We start from the raw sequence: 23,819 nt of genomic DNA, 5'->3' as shown, positions 1-23,819 counted from the left end.
CTTTGGCGAGTTTCCACGAGTGGATCGGCGTGAAAATTCGCGAGGTCCCCATCGTCGATTCGCGACGGAAGAACGATCGGTTTGCCCGAAAAACCGACTTCGAATATTGACTCGATAACGAACCCCCTCATCGATATCACTCCGCGGAAAAGTAGTTCCATGTCGCGCATTATTTTTTTGCCCATTTTCGAAAAATGGCACGTGATCCTCGAGACTCGATCGTTTTGTTCCAAGTTCGTCGACGGTCTCGCAATTATGTCGCAAATCGAATCGTTTCCTTGATATGAAGACATTTTTTCATTGTAACTGATGATGGAGAATTTCTCTTGGCTATCCGTGGAAGAGCACGGGCGAATCACCTGATTTTTGCGCCAATGCCACGTCCATTTAAATTTCTGCGTGACGCGCGCATCGCAGTAGCCATTTAAATTTGAATGACGATGACTACATTGCTTTATTCTCTCGGCAATATTGTGCGACGTTAATATATATATAAACATATGTACAATATATATTACAATGACATATGGGTATATTAATAATGTTAAAATAGCCATAAGAATTTCCCTAGGAAATATTTCTAGAGTAAAATAAAAATATTTGTTTACATACAAATTTGATTACATACAGAATAAAAAATTAAATAATAATAATATTGTTATGTAATACTACTATAGATAACAATAATATTGTATAATCTATAATTAGAAAAATATACATGAGATAACATGTTACAATTAAACGAATAAATTAAAAGAACAAACAATGCCTGTTAATTTTGTAATGTTCATAAACAGAGATATACGAATATATTTTTAAAAAATACTTTTTTTCATTCATGAACATATCTTATATTTACAGACCATCATACATTGCATGATGTAATACATTGACAGTTACATTATAATCAAAAAGCATGGAATTTAATATAGAAATACAACAAAAATTAACATAAAGATATCATTAAATGTATAAAAACATTATTATGTTTATTTGCATTATATTAAAATCAATCAACTATGTGTGTGTGTGACACATGTAATATGTATGTGAATATATAAAATTAGTTATTCAATATAGTTTAAAAAAGCTATACGTGCTATCTAATATGTGTATGTGTGTACATGTATATATATACATATATACATATAATATGTATAATGTGCATGTCATATATATGTAGTATTACTATAAATATGTGTATGATAATACACATAGCATATGAAATAGTATATATAATAGTATATGTAATTTTATTTTTATATAATTTTGCAATTATTTATAAACTTTATCTAATTATATTATCTGTATAATATAATGCAAAAACACTTTAATAAATAAGATAACAAGATCTGTCAGATACACATAAGAATTTATATCATGTATCTATAACGTATCATATATATTATTTTTCCATACATTCTCTGTATATGTTCAGGCATTTATTCCACCGATGTACCAAGGTATCAATTTCAATAGCGAAGAAATCAATATGAAAATCCTAGAACTAAGACATTATGTGTTGAATTGCAGCCTTAATTAGCATATCACTTTCCAGCCAAATATGAGTAAATACGCGCAATGATATATTGTAATTAGTTATATATGAATACATATATTTTAGATCTTATTATCTTATTTATTACCTTCGTATATTAAATCAACATTACCTGCATAATTAATATTATTTGTAATGTTATACACATTGTAATTTATTCAATTTTTCACCAAGATGCTTATTTAGATGAATTCTAATTTCTTGTTGACTATTACATTTTTCTCCACACTCTGGACACTCAATTTCACCTTCTCCATGTTCCTTCTTGCGATGTTTTGAGCGATTGTTGTAGGTAGAAAACGATTGGCCACAATCCGGGCATTGGTAAGGCTGTTCGCCTGTATGCTTACGACGATGGTGGTCCCTGGAGTCTTTTCGCCTGAAGCTCATGTTACAGTATTCACAAGTGAATGGTTTCCTACCAGTGTGTAGTAAAATATGATTGTATAAGGATTTAGTATCATTGAATCCTTTGCCACATTGTGCACATTTGTATCGCTTCTCGCCACCGTGCTTACTCTTAATATGATTTATTAGCAGCTGCTTGATCCTGTAAGTAGCGTTACACGTATCGCATTGAAATATCGGGCTCACCTTGCCCTCGTGTACCTTTTCTTTGTGCACCTTGAGTGACATTTGATGTTTGAACTTCTCGTGACATTCGTTGCATTCATACCATGGTTTCTGTGTTGTTAGTAAGGGATCTTGGCGGTCAATCTGATGAGTTTCCATCATATGATACTTCAACATACGATAGGTTGGCAGATCTTTACTACATATCGGACATGTAAACAATTGCGGTAGCGATACATTCTTATCATTTTTCCAGTGTTTCTCTAAATGCTCATTCATGTTCTGCTTTTTGCTGAAGGATTTATCACATATATTGCAAACATAACGATTGTGGGAGAAATGAGTTTTTCTGTGAAGTTTGAGTGCATTGGTAGTCATGCAGCGCAGGCCGCATATGTCGCATTGGTAAGGTCTCTCGCCAGTATGCGTGCGATGATGTTCTTTCAATCGTGCTTTCAGCTGAAACGACTTGCCGCACTGCTCACAGATATGCGGCCTAGCCCCTTTATGTACAAAGAGATAATGCTCATATAAGGAATTTTCTGCACTGAATTCCTTGCCACATGTGCTGCAGATAAATTCGTTCATATTTTCATTATGCCTCATTTCATGGAATTCCAGTCTCTCTTTGCGCACAAAATGTTTAGGGCATTTCGAGCAATGATATTGCCGCGGTGAGATCACTTTCATTTCATTTCCATCAACCATCAGAGATAAAGTGGAGTCCTCGCAGGCCGCGCATGTCGCCAAATCGTTAATAGCATCCGGATCTAAATCTGTTATTAATTTTCCACAGAGACTACAATTTGCAGCAACTCGTTCTTGTATTTCGACAGCAATAGCTTTCTGTGCCTGATTGACGGTTATTTCATCCGTGCCCATTTCAAAATGTATCTCTTTAGTACCAAAGTGTTTATGTCTCTTTTGGTGGCCATTTAATCTTGGTTTCTTTGTAAACAATTTGCCACATTGTGTGCAAGCATATCGTATTGAGCTTTTATGTGTGTGGAAATAGTGATCCCATAATAAGTTTTCGTTGCTAGCTTCTTTGTCACATACTGTACAGACATATCTATCCATTTTATCCGATTTGTGCCTCTCCATGTGAAATTCATATTTTAACTGTGAAAGATAACGAGCTCCGCATAAGTCACATTCAATTTTTGGACAGCTCTTATTATCGATATTGTCGTATTTTGTACCATTTTCAATGTGATCGTTTTCAGTTTCTGTTATATACATTATACTATTTCCTTCTTTGAAGTTTATTTCATTACTAAGCCATTCCACGCGTTCCTCTATTTCATCATTTAAAGTCTCATTTTTAATCAAGATATCTACGCATCCATAATCATTGTCCAATACATCAGTATCTGATGTATTTAATTGCGTTTCTAATTTTTGTGATTTAGTAGATGTTTGACAAGAAATATTTTCTTTAAGTTTTCTTTTTGTACCTCTGCTCAATTGATGTGATACATTACTCTTTTGAGATGTAATACAAGTGTCAACATGATTTATGTCCTCTTGTAGTATTGGTAAGTTTTCATCCATTTTGTTGATATTTGGTTCCTTGTCATTCAACATATCAATAACAATACTATGATTTAATGATGATTCATGCAACTCATCTTCAGTATTTGATGTTTTTATACAAGTATTAACAAGTTCTGTTGTATCTTCGTAGGTTTGGATATCTCTTTCCATTGATTTCTCCATTTGATCTACTATGGCCAATGAAATTTGAAATGCATAATTACAATCATCAGGATTGCTGTTTATTAGGATCATTAAACCTATATTGCAATTTGGGCATGTATATATCATATCATTATATAGTTTGGAGACTGTTGCAATTTCCATTTTTTCGTTTTTATTGACCTCAAATAAGGAATTACTCTTTGCCATATTAATGTTTTCCTTTGAGTTTTCCAAGATTTTTTGGATAAAATCATAGTGAGTGGTAACTTTTTCATAACAGTCCAAGCATATATATTTGGAATAATCATCCTGTGAAATCTGTAAAGATAGAGCGATACTAATGATTTACAGCAGTTTATTACTAAAATTTAAATTAATGAATTACATATACAAAAAGCATTAATATACCTTGATTGGTAATGTGTCATTTATTTTCTGCACTAAATTAGTTGCTTCATCAAAGATATACTTTAAATTTATGAGTTCCCCTTTAATACCACACAAACGACATGTCATTGAATTATTTGACATTTCTATAAATTGCTTTCAAACTGTTTTTATAGTTTTTCATTAGATTATTTATAAAAGCTGTATAAGGAATTCACATTTTCCTTAAATATTGGCATCAATAGATTTCTTTAAGGTTACGATTACCTAATAAGAAAAAAAAAGCTTGAACTTATGAATCCTATGCAAAATATACGTTAAATTGTTAAATTTACACAAAACATATTAATTATCATACTAATAACATTATAAATATTCATAATACATGCTAATTATAGTTATCAAGAGCACAATTATCTTTGACTGACGTTTTTGTAAATTCTTAGTAAAATGCTCAACTTTAACAATATAAAACGAGAAGAGAATTGAAACAAATATCTAATAATTTCATATACTACTTAAAAAATATATACTCGTTGAACCTTCCTTGGAAACTGTAGATTTGATCGTTGAATTTTAAGTGTATTTTAAGTTATACCTTATGCATAACGATGATTATAAAGAGGTTAGAACGGTTAGATACATAGAAGAAAATTATCTATATATATCAAAGTACACAATTCTTTATCGAATTCTTCAGAGAGATAGAGACCGCACTTTTGATTGATAACAAAATACAGTACGAAAGTTGTAGTATAAAGTTTAAAGAAAGTAGCGAGAAGTACAGAAGCGTTGATATGAAACTTTAGCTTACAATTTTTTCTTATTTTACAATCCATAATTATCCCAATTATTTCAAATATTGGAGGATATATTAATTATTACGGTTGTAATTTATTATATCGGGCACACAATTATCTTTAATAATTACTGAAATATCTCGGCTTTTATTTCAATATAATTATATATACTGCTGTCGCCTATGCTTCTAGATGCGTTCAGAAATTCTACCCGTGAAGTAAAGTGACGTTTCACCGATCAATCAGGAGAAAGGATTTCTCTGTCCTGATTGGTCAGTTCAAGCGCCACTCTATCTCGTAGGATTTTCGAACGCTCTCTGTCGACAGTTTCGAGAATCGCAATATTTCGAGAATCGCAATATCGAATCGAGTCCGAGTCACAGTTATCAAGGACAATGGATTGTGAAGTCGTGTAGATCCGTACTTTTCGCGAGTGTGTCGTATAAAAGTGAATTCTGAATGTTCGCGAAAATTTGTCGGAAGTTTTTCGTCCTAACGTAAATACAGTGTGTAATCGTTATTATTCATCGGTATCGTGTATCGGCATCGATTATATCGGCGATCGTATCTTCTCCACGTTACCGAAATTGATCGAAATCCTCTCATATTTCAAGCTGTTTTCCTCCCGAAGTGCAGCGAAAATGCATCGAGTGCAGAATTATTGCCAGGTATGTGTATACATCATCATTCTGCACTTGGTTGCTTCGAATTACATTTTTCATGATAATTTATTTCTTTTTGCATATGTATGTGTGCATGTGTTTGAGCGTTTCTACCACTAACAAGGATATTTCAAATTTTCTTTGCAGTGACGTGATTGGTCCGTTGGCTTTTGTTACTTGATACGCTGAGAATCTGCTCTTGAAGTGCAGATGGCGCGATTGTGCCTCAATAAATGGTATATTTGAATTGTGTATGTTTCGCGCGCGAATAATTACCGCGAGTGTCTCGTAAAATATCGGTCGTTTGTGTAGTGTATTAATTAAATGTGTAATTGCTATCGTACTATGCCAAAATAAGCCATCTGTGTGCGGAGTCATATTCAGTCCTTTTCTTGACATATTTCAAGTTAGCTCTTCTCTCAAATTGAGCGCAAATTGCAGCGGATGCAGAATCATTGTCAAGTATGTATGTGATATATAATTTTCATGCTATACACTTTTATGAGATGTTTCATCTATTTATAACATTTATTAGATTATTTTGAATTTGATTTTTATTTACAATAATTATAGCGATTAACTCACATTTTGCATAATAATAGTCCTTTATATATATGTATCACTTTTTTTATACCTCTATCAAAAATATATATTTCACTAATATTTTAATAACATATATTTAATTAATTTATTGTTTTTTGACTGACTTATTGTTAAGATGTTACTAGTGGTCGATTATATGGAGATTAGATTTTTTAATTATTTAGCTAGATACGCAAATGTATGTGTTGTCTCACATCTTTAGAAACCATCTAATCATTAATAGATTAGGATAGGAAGACAGAGGAATTTAAAATATGGCTTACAAAATAATGATATTATTATAATTTTCCATCTTTATCACTGCAATTATCTACAATAGGCATTATATGATTGTTTAATGATAAGGAAGGTTGCATTGAAAATTCAAGTATCAAATCATGATAATGTCGTATCATATTTTGAGTTTCTGTGAATAGCATCATGGCTGGTAATTACAAAACTTTTATGAAATTACTGGAATCGTGGCCGCTCGATAAAACCAAAGCAGGCAGGTAATTACAAAAGAATGCAATGCAAAATTTATACAGATATATAAAATTTTTTACAATATTGTAACCATTAATTATTGGTAATATTTAGTATTTTCTGAAGAAAAGGATTATTAGCTAGGTTAAAATATTCTTTTATATACATTGGTATTTTTTACAATTATTGGTAAATAGAACATTTTTTATATTATATTTATATTCTCTTTTTTTCACCTTTTTATTAATCTATTTATGATTGGGTGATTTTTTAGCGATTTGGGACAACACATACGTGACCAGTTAAAGATTACCTTTGCAAAGGGTGACGCTAGCCAACCAAATCCAGAACAGTGTAATCGATATTATGCAAGTTTGAAAAGAATTTCATCAAATCATTATGGACAACTTTATAAGCGCTCTTTATTAAGCACTGCGAGTGGATTGAATAGAGAGCAGTGTAACTTAGCACTGACGCCAGAAATGTTAGATTATTTGAAGGAAGAAGAGAAGGGATTACTTTACAGAATTTTTGGAAAGGTTCGAAATTTTGTAAACAATGTTAGGAATAAGAATTAGACATTTTATAGATAAGTTTAGTAAAAAAAGATTTATTGACAAAAAACATGCATTATTGGCAAGTATAGATTTATTATGCTCTGTTAATATGAGACAATATAGCAATGTCTGTCCTGATGGATATTTACCTGTTATGGCACAGGAAGTATTAACATATATGGATTTATCACCAGGCAAAACATATATAGATATGACATTTGGTGCTGGTGGACATACCACTAAATTTTTAGAACATTTATCGGATATAAAGATATTTGCGTTAGATAGAGATCCTGTAGCATACAAATATGCGCAACAGTTATCACAGAAATATCCAGGAAAAGTAATCCCTTTGTTAGGTACCTTCTCCGAATTACCACAATTACTTAAACAATATAATATCAAAAGAAATAGCATAGATGGATTTTTGTTCGATTTTGGTTGTTCATCAATGCAAATTGAGGATGCGAACAGAGGTTTTTCTTTATTAAAGAATGGACCATTAGATATGAGAATGAATGGATGTTCGAAACAACCTACTGCTGCAGATGTATTAGATAGAGCAACAGAGGAGGATTTAGCTCGTATCATAAAAGTTTATGGACAAGAAAAGTGTGCTAAAAAAGTTGCGCGTGCCATTATTGAGGCTAGATATATGTTTAGGAAATTAGAAACAACGCAAGAACTGATTCAGTTGGTTGAATCTGTTCTAGATGATGAAATTAGAACGGATAATCTCGACAAATATCCGCATAATGCCGTAAAAACATTTCAAGCACTTAGAATTTTTGTTAATAATGAATTAAATGAAATCAATTACGGTATACTTCTTGCAAATATATACTTGAAATTATCTGGTCGTTTAATAACTATCTCTTTTAACTCACTCGAAGATACTATAGTCAAAAGACATCTCTCTGGAAATATAACAGATAATGTTGCTAATACTGTCGCATTAAAATATGCGAATTATGGTAAAGTGTTTAATACAAATGAATTTGAAATATTGACAGAAAAACCATGGCAAATGATGCATAAGCATGTTCTAACACCTACAAGTGAGGAAATTGAAATAAATCCGAAATCACAATCAGCGAAATTGCGTGCTATTATGAAAGTAAAATAAATCTTTTGTATTTTAAAATTTGCAATAATTCATTTTCTTTATTGCTATACAAATCTTTTCTCTATTGCTATACAAATATGTTGAGATTGTATTACTTATAGTGTGTGTGTATGTGTGCGTGTACATATTTATACACAATACATTTATTTTAATGGAATAACATCAACAATATATTATTATATTGTATATAAACAAATAAAAAATAGCCCTTGAGTAAAAAAATGTATTGATAATTATATAATTGATATTATATTGAAATTATATATTGATAATTATATTGCGCAAAAAAAGGGAATAACTGAAAACTTATTAATATACATCACATTGTAGGAATGTTTTTTTCTACTGAAAAATGGTTCTTTTAAAATAGGCCTTCTATTTCATCTGTTTCGCTATTCCAATCCATATCATAGATACTTGGTCTAGTTGAAAGTCCAGGCATCATCATAATCTAGAATACATTATTATAATCTAAGATAATGTAAACATTATTTAATTGATAATTCTTTTTTAATTTAACTGAAAGAGAATCATTGCACTTACCTCACCCACCATAGGAACAATAAATCCAGCGCCAACCGAAACGAACATATTTGTAATATTAAGAGTGAAACCGGTTGGTGCACCTTTGATAGCTGGATCTCCAGTTACAGAATTCGCTGTTTTTGCCATACATATTGGGAATTTGTTGTATCCTAATTTATTATAATTTTCAATCTTTTTTTGTACCTATAATGGATAATTAAAATTAACTTTTTTATAAATTGAGGTATTATATGTGTGTGGAAGCATATGCTTATATGCATATTTCTGCTGTATAGAAATATTTTCAAAATTATCGTTTATAACTCTACACCATATTTTATATGTATGATATAGAAAATTTGTTTACCGCTTCTGTAAAAACAACTTGACCAGCGCCATACATTTCTTTAGCGATTTTATTAATTTTCTCCTCGATACTGTCCTCGAGATTGTACAATAGCTTGAAATTGCTAGATTTTTCAGTAGCAGCTATCACTGCATCCGCAAGTGCAATGGCACCTGGGCCACCATCAGCCCAATGAGTGCATACTACTGCATCAGTTGCACCACTCTCTAACGCTGCTTGTTTAACGAGTTCTAACTCTCCTGGGGTATCGGTCCTGAAAGATTAATATATTTATAATTTATTCCATAATTTATAATTGATCGTATTAAATCAAACGTTACAGTTTGTCATATCCGTATTTGTTTATAGAATTTATATAAATATATGATAATATTTCAAATCATTAAAAATATACGCAAAATTATAAGATTATAATTGATAAATTACAATAAAAATTTTTTCTAAGAGAAAAATAAGACATGTATTCATTACAAATACAATTTAAAAAAATAAAAAGATTTAATTAAATAAGATATTACTGCGTCTACAAGATTATGCGTGCTCTTGTAATTACTAAGATGTGATTTTTTTTGAAAAATTAAAAAAACTCACGTGTGAGAATTAATGGCGACAACTACGGGTATGCCATATTTCAGGCCATTGCTAATATGTTTTTGTAAATTTGGTAAGCCTTTTCTAACAAGTTCGATATTCTCTTCGAGATACTCTTTCTTTAAGGGTGCTCCAGTTGTCACCGGCGGTCCGCCGCCGTGCATCTTTAATGCTCTGATAGTCGCTACGAGTACGACGGCATTCGGTACGTGTCCTGAAGCGCGACACTTGATGTTACAGAACTTTTCCAGACCGATATCCGATCCGAATCCGGCTTCCGTTACTACAATGCCTTGTGGTCCGACCAATTTTAGGGCAATAGCATCCGCAATAATTGATGAACAACCGTGGGCTATGTTGGCGAATGGTCCAGCATGTACCATTACTGGTGTACCTTCCAATGATTGCATAAGTGTCGGTTCTATGGCATCTTTTAGCAAAATCGCCATTGCTCCCGTCATACCCTGAGGATGAATGAGCAGATATTTAGAGAAGCGATAAATTGTTTTCATCTCGTGAAATTATGAAGATATAAACATTGTTGTATGTGCGCATTGTGTATCAATCGTCTCATATTCAACTATAATCGTATAACTTCACGTTTATATGATTGAAATTATTAACTTGCACACTGTTTAACGAAATATATAACAAAAATAATTGTTGCTTTTTTGTCGATAATTTTTAAAAAAGAGTATATTGCAATATATATATATATTTTTTGTAATAATTTTATAAATATATACTAACAAAATCTTCAGCAGTTAAGGGTTCGCCGCTTTTATTAAATCCGACAACAATGTTACCAAGTCGGTTCTTCATATCTTCAACATTAGTCGATAATGCTAGAATGGCCATTATTTCAGATCCAACGGAAATACAGAACGAGGTTTCTCGTGTCTTGCCTTTCTCGGTTGGACTTTGACCAACTGTAATCTTTCGTAAGAAACGATCGTTGATATCAACCGCTGTAGCAAAAAAAAAATATTGATAAATTGTTGCGAATAAATTCTTTTTTTCGTGGAATATATTATTCTTTAGCTTTTGTGTGCGTGTGGATGCGTGCGTGCGTGCGTGCTTGTGTGTGTGTGCGACCATTTTTCAGCAAGCGACACATTGTAATACAGTGAATCATTTCATCCTTGTTTACATTCGGCAACCAACAAGGATGAAGTGATTCACTGTGTTACACTGTGTCAATTGTGTCTCTTGCTGAAAAATGTCCTGTGTGTATGTGTACGATCGCACCTCGCGTCCATGTGATGTTGTTCGGATCGATGTCTAATCTTGCATATCGACTTTGCTCCTCTTCCGTTAACGTTTTCGGATCGGTTTTCGTGATGCCAAGTTTTTGCAATCGTCTTAGCTGGATTTTCGAAAACTGTCTGACACCCTTAATGCTCGGTACGAGTCGATCGTACAAGGCTTTATCGCTCTGGGTCAACTCGTGGAAATATCGCGCATCGATTTGTGCCGCGAGAAGATTGTTTGCAGCGGTGACGGCATGAATATCCCCAGTCAAGTGTAGATTAAACTCTTCCATAGGAATTACCTAGAAAATCGATGCCGATATTAGATTAGTGTCGAAATAAAGTGATAACAAATAATTACTAAAAAAGAGCTCTGACGTAAGTAAAATAAAATAACGTTAAGATGGGATAATAAAAATCAATGCGCGATTAATTCAAGGATGTACATATTTGAATTGCTATGCTTTAGCTCTTATTAAACTATTTTAATATTAAAAATAATTGTTTTTATAAGTATCGATATTACTTGGAGAAATTTCTTTGTCATACCTGTGAGTATCCTCCTCCAGCAGCTCCGCCTTTAACACCGAATGTGGGTCCCTGACTAGGTTGTCTAAGGTTGACGAAAGAATTTCTGCCTCTATGCGCTGTTAATGCCTGTACCAGTCCAAGGGAAGTCGTACTTTTTCCTTCACCAAACGGTGTCGGCGTGATGCCCGCTACCACGACATATTTTCCATTTGGTTGATATTTCAATCGTTGTAACACGCTGAGACTGACTTTGGCCTTTTTACTGCCATAAGGACTAAATTCATTCGACAATAGACCGATTTCGTCGGCTAATACAGCGATCGGTTTTGGTTGTTGACTTCTGGAGATATTAATATCACTCGGTACAGGTCTCACAGGATTCAGTTTAAGAATTCGTAATTTCCATTCGACATTAAGGAGTTTTTGCGCCGATTTTTGCGCGGATATTACGGTATTTTTCATCAACATCGCTACTGTCATCGGTCCAACACCGCCCGGTACTGGTGTAATGTACGAAGCTACTTTGGCAGCTTCTTCGTATGCTACGTCTCCCACCAAACGTTGTCCGCCTTTTTTTGTAGAATCTAAAATATTCAGTATATTATAGTAATGTCAATTGTGATTCTTTTTCTTCAATTCTTCGATATTTTGAATGTCTTAGTGCTACATGCAAAAGATTAATAATATTGTCCAATATTGATTTACTCTATGAAAAGTATATGAAAATAATTACGGACAAAAAACATATCAATAATATTTCAAAGAATGAATAATTTTTTATACATACGCTCGCGCGCACACAATTCTTTAGACTAACCGAGTAGAAAAATATCCGTAAAAAACTGATTACAAGTTAGAAACTATTCAGTTTTTACTATTTTATGATTTACTAGCTGCTCAAGACTAGATAGTAAAAAATTCTATTTAGATAAAATCCATGTGTTTAAATGTAGTCCAACTGATTAGGACACAGATAATTTTATTTTTTAATAAATGGCACTTTTTTAAAAAAACATTATTTTAGTTGAAAAATAATGTGTCCATCAAATACTACCTGTTTGCGATGAAACTAAAAAATTATGAAAAAGAAATTAAATACAAAATAGATTAATATTACATAATTATTAAATAAAACGATAAAATTGTTGTTGTTAAAAATTATTTATTATTTTTAACAACAAAGAATAATAAATTATTGAAAAATATCTTTTATATAATTTTGTTTTTCAATTTACTGTTTATAAATTTATATATAGTATTTGTAATTTATATGAACTAATATATTTACTTGATGATGTTATTTCATATATATTGCTTCATATATTTGATGATTAACTTGATAATAAGTTATTGCTTTATATACTTTAATCATAAGTTTTATACACATTCAAAAACTAATTATGACGTACGTATTCGTAGACCAACTGAAGTTAAACTACAGAATTGAGAAGATCATATCATATTATACTATTTTGTCTTTCATAACTTGAGATATATGGATAGCAGTCTTTTATGTCGTAACAAAGGAAAGGGCAAAGAAAAGCAAAGAGGAAAAATTCGAGAAAAAGAGATAATGTATGATAAGATATATATAAGCGGATATTAACATGTTCACAATTTATACCTACAAGCATGAATATTACTTATATATTCAAAGAAAATAATATAAAATATATTTTAAGATTTCTATAAAAATGTTAGTATAATTAATATAATAAATTAATGTTATTTACATATAACATTTATGTACATATAATATTTATAGATTTATAGACTTACAAGAGTCTTTTGTATGGAACAATGTAAATTATATTTTTTTTTAAATTACATTTTTTTTAAAATTTGTTACCATTGCGATATATTTATATTTTTTACTTTCAGACTATTGCGACTTCTATATGTGAATTACCCTAATTCATATATAAAACAGTGGATTGTGAATATGTTAAGATTTTATGGGAAATCAATGTTGTTTAACAAATTATTTTATAAAGTATTTTTGAATTCTTCGAATTTAAATTTAATGATGAATTTTTTGATGAATTTGAATTAATTCTTTTTTTCAACATATCGCATAAAAATGATGCTATGTACCTGATATCGGATTGATGCCACAATCGATAACAACGGCGCCTGGTTTAATCCAATTACCTTTAACTAATTCAGGCTGCCCTATGCCTACTACTAAAATATCAGCTTGACGTACCTAAAATAAAATTTCTTTCAAATTTATGTCTTATTTTTTTCTATGAATGTAAGAAATTATTAAATTTGATTGCTTACGACATCAGGAAGATTCTTCGTCTTCGAATGACAGACTGTTACAGTGGCATTATGCCATTTTAACAATTCGGCAACGGGAGTGCCAACAATTTTGCTCCTTCCTAAAACTACGGCCTGAGCACCGGCAATAGGCACACCGCTCCTAAAAATTGTTTTTAATTATATAATGATGAAAATACACACATTTTTTATGCTATAAAATTTTAAAATGTCTTATCGATAAAACACACTTTTTAATTAATTCAATACATCCGTTAGGAGTGCATGGCAAAAAACCAGATAGATCACCGATTGCAACTCGACCTTCATTAATGGTGTTTAATCTGCAATTAAAAGTGATTATATATTTCTTGTGGAGGGATAAAAATTTATTATATGCATTGTTTTTGTGATATTTTAAATACTTTAACTTTGTGTAGCAAAACATATTTGTTCAAATTAATGCCTATCTTTCTAGTCTTATCAAATCTTAGCGTGTCAAAGGCTATTAGTTTCTCTCTTGTTTATTATCATTCTTTACGTCATGAAATCTCTTGAGTATATTGCGCGATTGTCTAATTATAGATATATGTATCTATGTAGTAATATATATTGCATCAAGAATAACGATAAATTAATAATCATTAAAGATTGAAATAGTTATAAAATAAGAATTTCAAGTTATATTTAGATATTATTAATTAACTTAAAAATTGAAATTATTAATTGAGCTCAATTAAGTCTGATATCATAATAATTATAAATTTCTATATATTTTTCGATATATTGTTATAAATTAGAATATTTTTCGAATAGACGTGCGTTAGATCACGAATCTATAAGAATTTATAAGATATAATCTTTTTTATCTTCAAGATTAGTAGAATATGCTGTCAAATAACGATTTATTTCAGAAATATTCTATATATATCAAATATAATAATTTACCCATCAACGTCTTTCGCCGGTGAGACAATGTCAGTGATCAAATGAGAATTGATTTTATTGACACTGTCGAGCGGCATTTGTACAATAATCCCGTGAATATTTGGATCATCATTTAGCTTGTTAATTTTGTTGATGAGCTCTATTTCCGTTATGGTATTAGGAAGCTGACAGTGTTGAACGTTGATTCCTATTTCGCAAGCGGCGTTAGTTTTCATCTTTATGTAGACATTCGAATCTTCCCTTGTGCCTACTTGAACAATAGCTAGGCCGGGTGCAAAATTATGCAATTTTTCTTTTAAAGCATTTACATTTTTAGTTAACTCTTCACGGATTTCTCTGTAAAAATTGGTTAAATATATTTGGTTATTAAATCAATTTGGTTAAATATATTTTTATATTTATTATATGCATCAAGATTGGCTCATAAAATATTATTTACTTTTTAAATAAAAAATAAAACTTGCTTAAAAGGAAATATTTTTGTGAAAAAATGTAATTTTTAAAAAATTTTTAAGAAGTTCAATACTAAATTTTTTGAAGTTTTTTTCTTATGTGTGTATGTGCACTTTGCTATTTATTAATTTATAAATTTATTTTATATTGACACTATGATTTGACTGTTTGCGATTATTCAATATAAAATAATATATTTATGTAACTATTCAACTAAATTTCAGTTTTCTAGAAGTTTGAGTTTCGCGGGCTATGCTGAATAATAACAGGTTTGCTCGTTTTGCTTACAGGCTCTACAGAAATTTCTACGTTTGAAATAAGACGAATATATACTTGGACGTTGGAGAGAAAGAAAACGGAGTATCTGAGTGTAGAAAGTGCAAACACAGAACGATATATCTATTAACTATTTTATAAATATAAAGAATAAATGATAGAAAATTGCCATATATGTATATAAATTTCATTTCAAAATTTATCACTTTATATTATTTTTTATCTTTTATATCTTATCATAAAGTACACTTTCGCATACTTTGAAATGCCATAACCTCATAAAGAAAAAAATAATGATGTTATATTGTGTAATGATATTACATAATTTTTCAAACATTTTGTGCATATTCTGTAATAATTTATTATAATCCGCTTTTTTGATCAAATTATAATGATTACTATTCTCTTTGTAAACAATATTTGATATTCTTTCAATATTTCTTTTATGGCATGTTTTTAATGATGTCATTATTTTATAGTTGATTGATCTTCTTCTTAAAATTAATACATTCAATTTTTTGTTAACAAGCGACTCGAAATAAATGAATGGTACTCACTTTGCCAATTCAGTTCCAGATAGTACAACTCCTCTCACGTTCGTAGACATGGTTCTGTTCAAAAATCTAAAAGGACTTCAACTTATATAATTTTGAAGGTGATTTAATTGAGAAAGAAATTATATTTATTAAATTTAGAAAGATTAGATTATATAAATTGATTAGCACTACTTTTTTTATGCACTATTTTAAGAAGCACAAATATCGATAAGTTTTCTCGCCAATGTAGGCTTATCGTATCAACTGACGTTGATTAAATGACTGTCCTTAGTGTTCCCGACCGGTTTACGAGTGATCGTCGACGTTATACAGGGTGTCACAAAAATATGTATTATTTCAGTATCAATACTTGAATGAATTTAATATTAAATTCTTAATAAGAAAAATAATTACCCATCAGTCTACAATCTAATATATATGTAATTTTATTATTATTAAATATTTAATTATATTATTTTTTTAAAAATAATTTACACATTAATCAAAATAATAAAAAATTTTTATTTGTTTATATATTTCAAAATTAATTAAGAGATATTTTATATTTTTATTTTATTACTTTAATTTTTCATTTCAAGTAAAATTTTTTTAGAAAGAACTACCATTTTTATTTTAAGTTATATAAGTGTATCATTATTTTTATTTTAAGTTATATAAGTGTACCATCATATCTTTGTAGTATCATTATGCACATTATTATTATGTTTTGTTATGTCACGTATGTACTATATGTTTTTTATATAATATACAATGTAAAGTAGTATAAAATTATCATTATTAATGAGAGATCAATGTTTTCCATAAAATTTCTTAGTTTTTTATAATATTTTTATATATTTATAATATTTTTATGACTAAGTTTTACATATTCAGTTGAGTTATATATATATATATATATATATATATATATATATATATATATATATTTTTCATTACGATAACATTTTAAAATCACGATTGCTTTATATGTTTTATAAAATTGTTTTTAAATGTTTTATCAAATTTTATTATAGTTTTTAAGTATAACATTTTAAATTTAATTATAATAGCGATTTTTATTCTGTTATTTAAAATGTTTGTGTAATGTCACTATTTCATTGACTTTTTAAAAATATTTCAATATTTCTAATGTGAATTTTAATGTATTTTCAATTTTCTTAGAAAAAAATATCTATAATATAAAAAAATTATTATATTATTTATAAAATATAATTTATAATATAATTTATAATATTTATAATATTAATTAAATTGATAATTTTACTTGAGAGCTCTCGATATCATAAGACGACTTGACTCAACAACTTGATATAACTATATATTAATCTCGCCTAGTTTTCGTCGACAGATGCAACTTTGTAACAAAGAATCATATTGAGAAATATCGTATTTGCTAGCTATAATATCCAGCGCGATAAACTTTGACTCACCTTACAATCAGTCTTATTTGAACTGTGATATATAATGAATGTGATATATTTTACAGATTTTTACAAATATATCGCATATATACATATATACATTTATACATCTTGTACAAAAAAATTCTGATATTTTTATATTTTTTATTCAATACTATTAGTAAATGATACAATGCTCGCGGGAATCTTGATTTACAGAATAAAATACACAGAATTTATTTTGAAATTGGACTCAAAATATATTTTCTTTGAAATACAAAAATTGGGTTTTTATAGATGAATAAGAATTGCTTAAAGGCGCATAAGTAAGAAAGGAAAGAAAGCTTTACTAAGGATGTAAATTAAATAAAAAGAGATATAGTTCTTTACAATATGCTTGATAAATATGTTCACTTCAATATATATTTCTAAAATATATATTTCTAAAAATCAATGTTTTTTAAGAAAAAATTAAAAGTTAATAAAATGATTATTAATTCAAATGATTCAAATGATTATTAATTACTTCAACATATAGTCGGAATAAAAAATTGACTTAGCTATCAAAGAAAATGTATAATTTTAAACATAAAGAGCTTAAGAGTAAGTAGAAAAATATAAAAGTATTAAAATAAACAAAAGTATAGCAATATAAAATAATTAAAAATTATTTTGATAAAATTTAGATATAGACTACAAATTATTTATATCAAAACACACAAAAATAAAAATTTTAAAATACAAATTTAATTTTGTTCAAATGTTTAGATTTGTAATATATAGATTTGTATACTTACATATTCTCTATTTATATATAGAGTAATATATAGATGTAATATATAGATTTGTATACTTACATATTCTCTATTTATATATAGAGAAATAAGAATAAGTATCTTCAAAATTTACTATAGATAAAAAATGTAGTATGTGTAATTCTAGATTCAAGTTAATTCATTAATGCATAGATTATATATATTTCATGATTTAAATTTTTTTAATTTATCACATCATTTGTATATATATTTTAAAGATAATTTATATAGATTTTTCTAACAGAGAATAATAGAGATAATAATAATTTATTCATGTCTAATAGAATAATAATTTGTATAAATTAATTAAAATAATTATATAATAAATTAATTAAATAATTATAAATTTTCTTACAATTAATATCTTTTGCAAACACTGCCAAATTATAATCACATTAATATTTAAACATTAATTCAAATGATATGCATTATTTACTTTTACATGAGAAAATTTATAGAGTGAAACTTTCTATCTATAACTGTCTATATAAAAGATAATCATTTGATTAATCACGCACAATGTGGGAGACGCATGTTGAAATGCAGCATTCATTATCTCATACGTCATAGATGATGCTTAATTAGAATTCATTTATTATAAACATGATAATATTTTTGAGAATGCGTTTCTAATTATGCACTTCAACGATGTTATTTAATTTTCGTATAGATTAGATGAAAATATGTTTAGCAATACAAAATGAAGTGATAAATACAAATATTTGTAGCATGATAAAAAGATAAAAATGATTAATCATTTCTTTTTTATGAATTATAACTGCATTTTGTGCGAAGCATTATATACACATATATATATATATATATATATATATATATATATATATATATACAGCTAAAACATGATAAAAAAATATATATTTAACTGACTGATTACTAATTCAATTTAGCAACTGTACAAAGAGAATTTATTCAGAATTTAGTCAGTTTATACCAGCAGTTAGTTCGAATAACACTGTCTTTTCAGGTCGACGATTGGCGAATCTGTAATATCATTAGATTGCGGTTTCGACCGGCACTATATAGCTTCACCATTAGAGATCAAAACAATAGCTAAAGATTAACCAAGATCCCTTTTTCTCTAGATTGCCTCTTTACTGTAAGATCGCGAATCGGAGAAAGATTTGTGATTCTGCACTGTTAGACTGTTAGACTGTGTTAATGTGTTTGGAGATGAATTTCGAGATTTCGCGAGATAATTTTATTCCCTAATGCGAGTTCTTTTTCTTCATTTCTCTTTCTTAATATATAAAAACTTAATGGTGCCTTAATTGCGCGACATTTTTACACGATAATTTATGCGATAACATTTTTCATCTTATGTAAATTTCTATATAAAAATTGGATTCATTTTTATTATTTTGAAAGAGTTAATCGATTGATAAATCCATAATTTATTTAATACAATAATTTACTTAGTACTTATTGCGAAGGTTGCTGAAATAAAATTTATCAGATAAAGAAATTAGATTGTATATAAAAAAATTAGAAGTTAGATTCCTTTCTAAAAAAGGCATGTTATATCGATAATCGAAAGTCTCGAAGTGTATTATTGCCTCTTTCCCGAAGTTGATTGATTTGTGCGCTGCGACTTGCTTCTTATTTTTTATTAATCTGTTTATTATTATATATGTATCATGTCTGTATCGAATATAAAATTCAATGCGTACAATAATAATTTTTTGAAATATTAATTATTTTGCTGCTATAATTTGGGTTTTTTATTTGTCTATTACAGATCAATCCTGATAGTGTCTGAGAGGAGGAGGAGGCCTAGGAGAGGCATCGGGCGTCGACGGAGCAATCGCGCGGTGAGCATTATTATCTGTATATTTGTATACTATAAATTGCATTTTAATTTGATTCACTTATTTGAATGATTTAAATAAGAGAAAGTCAAAGAAAAAAGACGTTCATATAAATCCTATACAAAGAAGCTTATATTTAAAAAGTTATTATAGTAATTATTAGAGTAGTTTTTTATAATTTTTTATAATTTATAATTACTAGACAAAATAAAATATATACATGTATACAACAAAAAATATATACATATAAAATATTATATATTTTTAAAATATCGTATACATATAGTATATGTATTTCAAGTCTTATTTAAATTTGTAATATAATTTTTGTCGATTATTTATATAAAATTTAAATTTTTCCATTAACATATTTCATAGATACATCTTATATCTAAAAATATTTTGTATTTAAAAAAAATTATTTTCGAAAATTCTATAATTTCTTTTATTAAATTTTTAAAAAACGAATAAAAATTTAGTTACAATAATTATTCACTTTCCAATATATTAATTACATTAGACAATGCTATATATGTATAATTTTAATACAAATCAACGTTGTATTCTATGTTCGCCCACATCGTATCGAGTAAGTGCACATTGTATCGGTGAATATTAAATTATATTTCATCTTATAATGATATTCTATAATGATATTACAAATATCAATATTTAAAAATTTAAATTTCGAATAATAAAACAATAAAATTGTAACATTTTTCTTATAATATTTACGCGGCGAATATTATATTATAATAAATAGTGGCATGATTTGCTCTATATATTCTATTTAAAGTGCGACATTTTCTATGAAGAATTATGAGTTTATACAATTAACTTCAAAATTCATATATATATATATATATATATTGTAAAGATACATTATAGATATCTATTTATTATTATATTGAATATAAAATTAGATATTAGATTACAATAATAAGATTTTAAAATATTATTTATTTTAAATCTTGCTTAAATTTTATTTATAATTTAGATATTTTTTATTTGTATGTTACAGATCAACTTAGTCTACGTAATCAACTTCGCTGTTATGCATCGATCAGTGAGTAATTAATTTCTATGTTATAAAAAACGCCAAGTATGTATAAATAATATATGGCATCTTAAATTTTTGTTTTTTAACTTTTATTTATTGCATATAAGTACGGATACTTTTTTATATATTATACTTGGCGTATGCTTTTATTTTTTTTTTTTTAGAAAAGTTTTTTATATATTATATGTATTGTGTATATTATTTATTTCGTGTATAACTTGAAAAAGTTTAACTCTCAACTTAATCTTTTTTAATTTATCAAATATAGTTTTGCTAACATTTTTTTATTACTACGGCAAATGCAAATCTATTAAGACGGGATTAAAATTTTTATATGTATATCTCATATCAAATTAATATCTCTTCATTTTATATATAGTGGTACTAATATTTTTTAATACTAATAGCTAAACTAGTTTTTTGTAAAATCTGTATGCAGTTTAATATATATCATAGTTTTATTTAGCCTTTTTCAAGTTATTCACTATTGTATTAATTAATTAAGAAAGTAGTAAAAAAATATTCTCCGAATGTTGCTTATCTCGAATGATCGGAATGTTGAAAAAGATATTTATGCTAGTTTTGATATATCGTTATGATGGATTTTATTCAAGATACATAAGCTTGTCGCGCGACGTTTGTCCAGTGCATCGATCTTGTACTCCTTCGAATCGTTCCAAGTTTAGCCTTACACTTTGCGGGCTTTCCGTTTGTAACTTAAGCTTAATTAAATTCAAGTCGAGCGGTTAAATCACACATAGAAATTAATGGTCTCTGTGAAATTATTGATACTGGCAATCGGCATCCATAATTGCCGTCAGTTTTGCGTCGGACATAATTTAGCTGCTCCGCCTTCGATGAAATCCCGCGGGTGTTTATCGTCTTTGCTGGTTGGATGAAAGCGCTCTCTCTCCCTTTCTTTCTCTCTCTCTCTTTCTCTTTCTCCCCCTATCATTTTCTCGCTCGCACCCTTGTTCTTGCTTACCCTTCTTGACGACTCGCCTGCAGCGATCTTGTGCGAATTCAATATCTTACGTGCGTTCGAATTTAGCTATTTTTCATAGCATGTATACTTTTTAAGTTATTTTACTGATTTAATGCGACTCTTGATAATATCTTTTAATATTGACACCGATGAAAGACAATTTCAAAATAAAAATATTATAGATAGTTCATATTTCAGAGTAGATAGTTCCGTTGCAAGTAAACTAACCGGTTTGAAGAAAAAACCAGAATCAAAAACCGGAGTTACATTATCTTTGTAATATTTATGATAAAACAGTTTTTTTATTATGCGTTTTCTTTATTTCTGTGATTTCCTTCTTTATTAAAAAATCTTTGAATATTTTTAAATAATTTATATGGGATTATTCGATAAAAAATATGAATTATAACAAAGAAAATAACTTTTTATTTAAAAAGTATCCTAGCCTGAGAAGTATCTTAAGAGACAGAAAATTTATATGCTATTTATAATGAAGCTATATATATTATAAAAATAATAAATTTTAAAATAAATTTTCAAAATTAGAAATAAAATCAGAAATTTAATGAGATATTTTAAAAAGTAATATAAATTGCCGTCTTCTATTTTATATAAATTATTTATATAAAAATTATTTATTTTATTTTTGAAAATTTAAATGATTGATTATTATGACATGCGTAATGTTAAAATGTTACATCAAAATCTTTATTATCGATGAATTTTATTATACGTGCTTTCTCTTATTACGGTCTCTGTCATGGTAATTCGAGCCTCTTGATCATCGAAGTCAGCAGAACTAATACTACCTACATGTCGCGCGAGATCTTCGGGACGGCTATATCGAGCGATGAAGCTTGGTACGAAAAGGGGCGAGTTTGTAGCTTCGTCGCGGCATAGGTACGTACAGATTCCAACTTCTGCGGATAGTTGGGCTTAAGGGTTCCAGGGAGAAACTAGCCTTGGGGTGACTGGCGGCTACGGATGATCGGGGCTGAAGTAAACCGTCGGGATGGGTGGCGCGAGAGCGAGAGGAACGAGCAGGAGCCCAGGGTGGAAGGTCACTGCAGATCTCGGAGAGAGCGTAGCAACTCGGACCGCAAATTCCTTTACGGTGTTCAGCGTGCGGCGCATTCGCAGTTAGGAGCAAGGAACCGGCTCGTTTTCGCTAATAGGGCGCGTCCAACTTCGCGCGCTGAGCACCCCGCGCCTCGGTGATACTTTGAAGGGCGCGTTGTCCCAATTCTCCGCTACGCTTTCGAGATTTCCGTTTCGGGATTTCTACGTTTACTGCGCCGCCGGACACACAAAGCTCCGTAGGGATCGCTTGCGGAAGCTGCATGCGAGGTGGTTTACCTTGATCGCGAGTTTCGTCCGTCAAATGCGCTTATACTGTCTGTTATATAGATGTTATTCTCAATTTTGAATATTAAGTTGAAAGTATGAAATGAGATAATTAATCTTATCGCATTTATTTTAGCTTACGAAATTAACGTTTAAAATTACTTAATACTATGATTTTATATGGATGCGTTATAAAT

The 23,819-nt window shown here is 29.1% G+C and overlaps 4 protein-coding genes and 1 long non-coding RNA gene across 10 annotated transcripts in view; 3 read left to right on the top strand and 2 right to left on the bottom strand.

Moving 5' to 3' along the window:
* Positions 1–1,329: 1,329 nt before the first annotated feature.
* On the bottom strand, positions 1,330–5,764 carry LOC145977084 (uncharacterized). Of its 4 annotated transcripts, none has more exons than XM_083108756.1 (3): positions 5,602–5,764; positions 4,241–4,486; positions 1,330–4,150 (listed from the first exon to the last, which is right to left on the bottom strand). In XM_083108756.1, the coding sequence occupies exons 2-3, from the start codon at positions 4,361–4,363 to the stop codon at positions 1,697–1,699; spliced, it is 2,577 nt and encodes an 858-aa protein (XP_082964882.1). In that variant the 5' UTR covers positions 4,364–4,486; positions 5,602–5,764; the 3' UTR covers positions 1,330–1,696. The 4 variants fall into 4 exon arrangements, with proteins under 4 accessions (XP_082964882.1, XP_082964880.1, XP_082964881.1 ...); XM_083108754.1 differs by lacking the exon at positions 5,602–5,764 and adding an exon at positions 4,753–5,210; XM_083108755.1 differs by lacking the exon at positions 5,602–5,764 and adding an exon at positions 4,818–5,210.
* Positions 5,396–23,819, top strand: part of LOC145977093 (uncharacterized) — a 102,295-nt gene continuing 83,871 nt past the window's right edge. For all 3 annotated transcript variants that reach the window (XR_014440411.1, XR_014440410.1, XR_014440409.1), the window contains exons 1-6: positions 5,396–5,687; positions 5,829–6,143; positions 15,650–15,736; positions 16,206–16,290; positions 20,164–20,236; positions 21,255–21,299. This is a non-coding gene — a long non-coding RNA (uncharacterized LOC145977093). The remainder of the gene's footprint in view (positions 5,688–5,828; positions 6,144–15,649; positions 15,737–16,205; positions 16,291–20,163; positions 20,237–21,254; positions 21,300–23,819) is intronic.
* LOC145977090 (ubiquinol-cytochrome c reductase complex assembly factor 2-like) lies at positions 6,650–7,327 on the top strand. Its single transcript, XM_083108761.1, has 2 exons — positions 6,650–6,775; positions 7,024–7,327. The coding sequence occupies exons 1-2, from the start codon at positions 6,705–6,707 to the stop codon at positions 7,325–7,327; spliced, it is 375 nt and encodes a 124-aa protein (XP_082964887.1). The 5' UTR covers positions 6,650–6,704.
* On the top strand, positions 7,308–8,905 carry LOC145977087 (putative methyltransferase-like protein 15 homolog). Its single transcript, XM_083108758.1, has one exon. The coding sequence runs from the start codon at positions 7,308–7,310 to the stop codon at positions 8,430–8,432; it is 1,125 nt and encodes a 374-aa protein (XP_082964884.1). The 3' UTR covers positions 8,433–8,905.
* Positions 8,451–17,491, bottom strand: Pug (pug C-1-tetrahydrofolate synthase, cytoplasmic). Its single transcript, XM_083108752.1, has 13 exons — positions 17,457–17,491; positions 16,193–16,258; positions 14,907–15,242; positions 14,210–14,302; positions 13,980–14,121; positions 13,791–13,902; positions 11,715–12,280; positions 11,164–11,467; positions 10,666–10,883; positions 9,916–10,379; positions 9,325–9,577; positions 8,976–9,161; positions 8,451–8,883 (listed from the first exon to the last, which is right to left on the bottom strand). The coding sequence occupies exons 1-13, from the start codon at positions 17,474–17,476 to the stop codon at positions 8,794–8,796; spliced, it is 2,850 nt and encodes a 949-aa protein (XP_082964878.1). The 5' UTR covers positions 17,477–17,491; the 3' UTR covers positions 8,451–8,793.

This window comes from Camponotus vicinus, unplaced genomic scaffold, assembly GCF_025532165.1.
Source record: "Camponotus vicinus isolate PSW18456_S1 unplaced genomic scaffold, iyCamVici1.0 SCAF_9, whole genome shotgun sequence".
Classification (NCBI taxonomy): domain Eukaryota; kingdom Metazoa; phylum Arthropoda; class Insecta; order Hymenoptera; family Formicidae; genus Camponotus; species Camponotus vicinus.
Note: the sequence above shows the minus strand (reverse complement) of the source record. Positions and strands in the feature narration are given on the sequence as shown.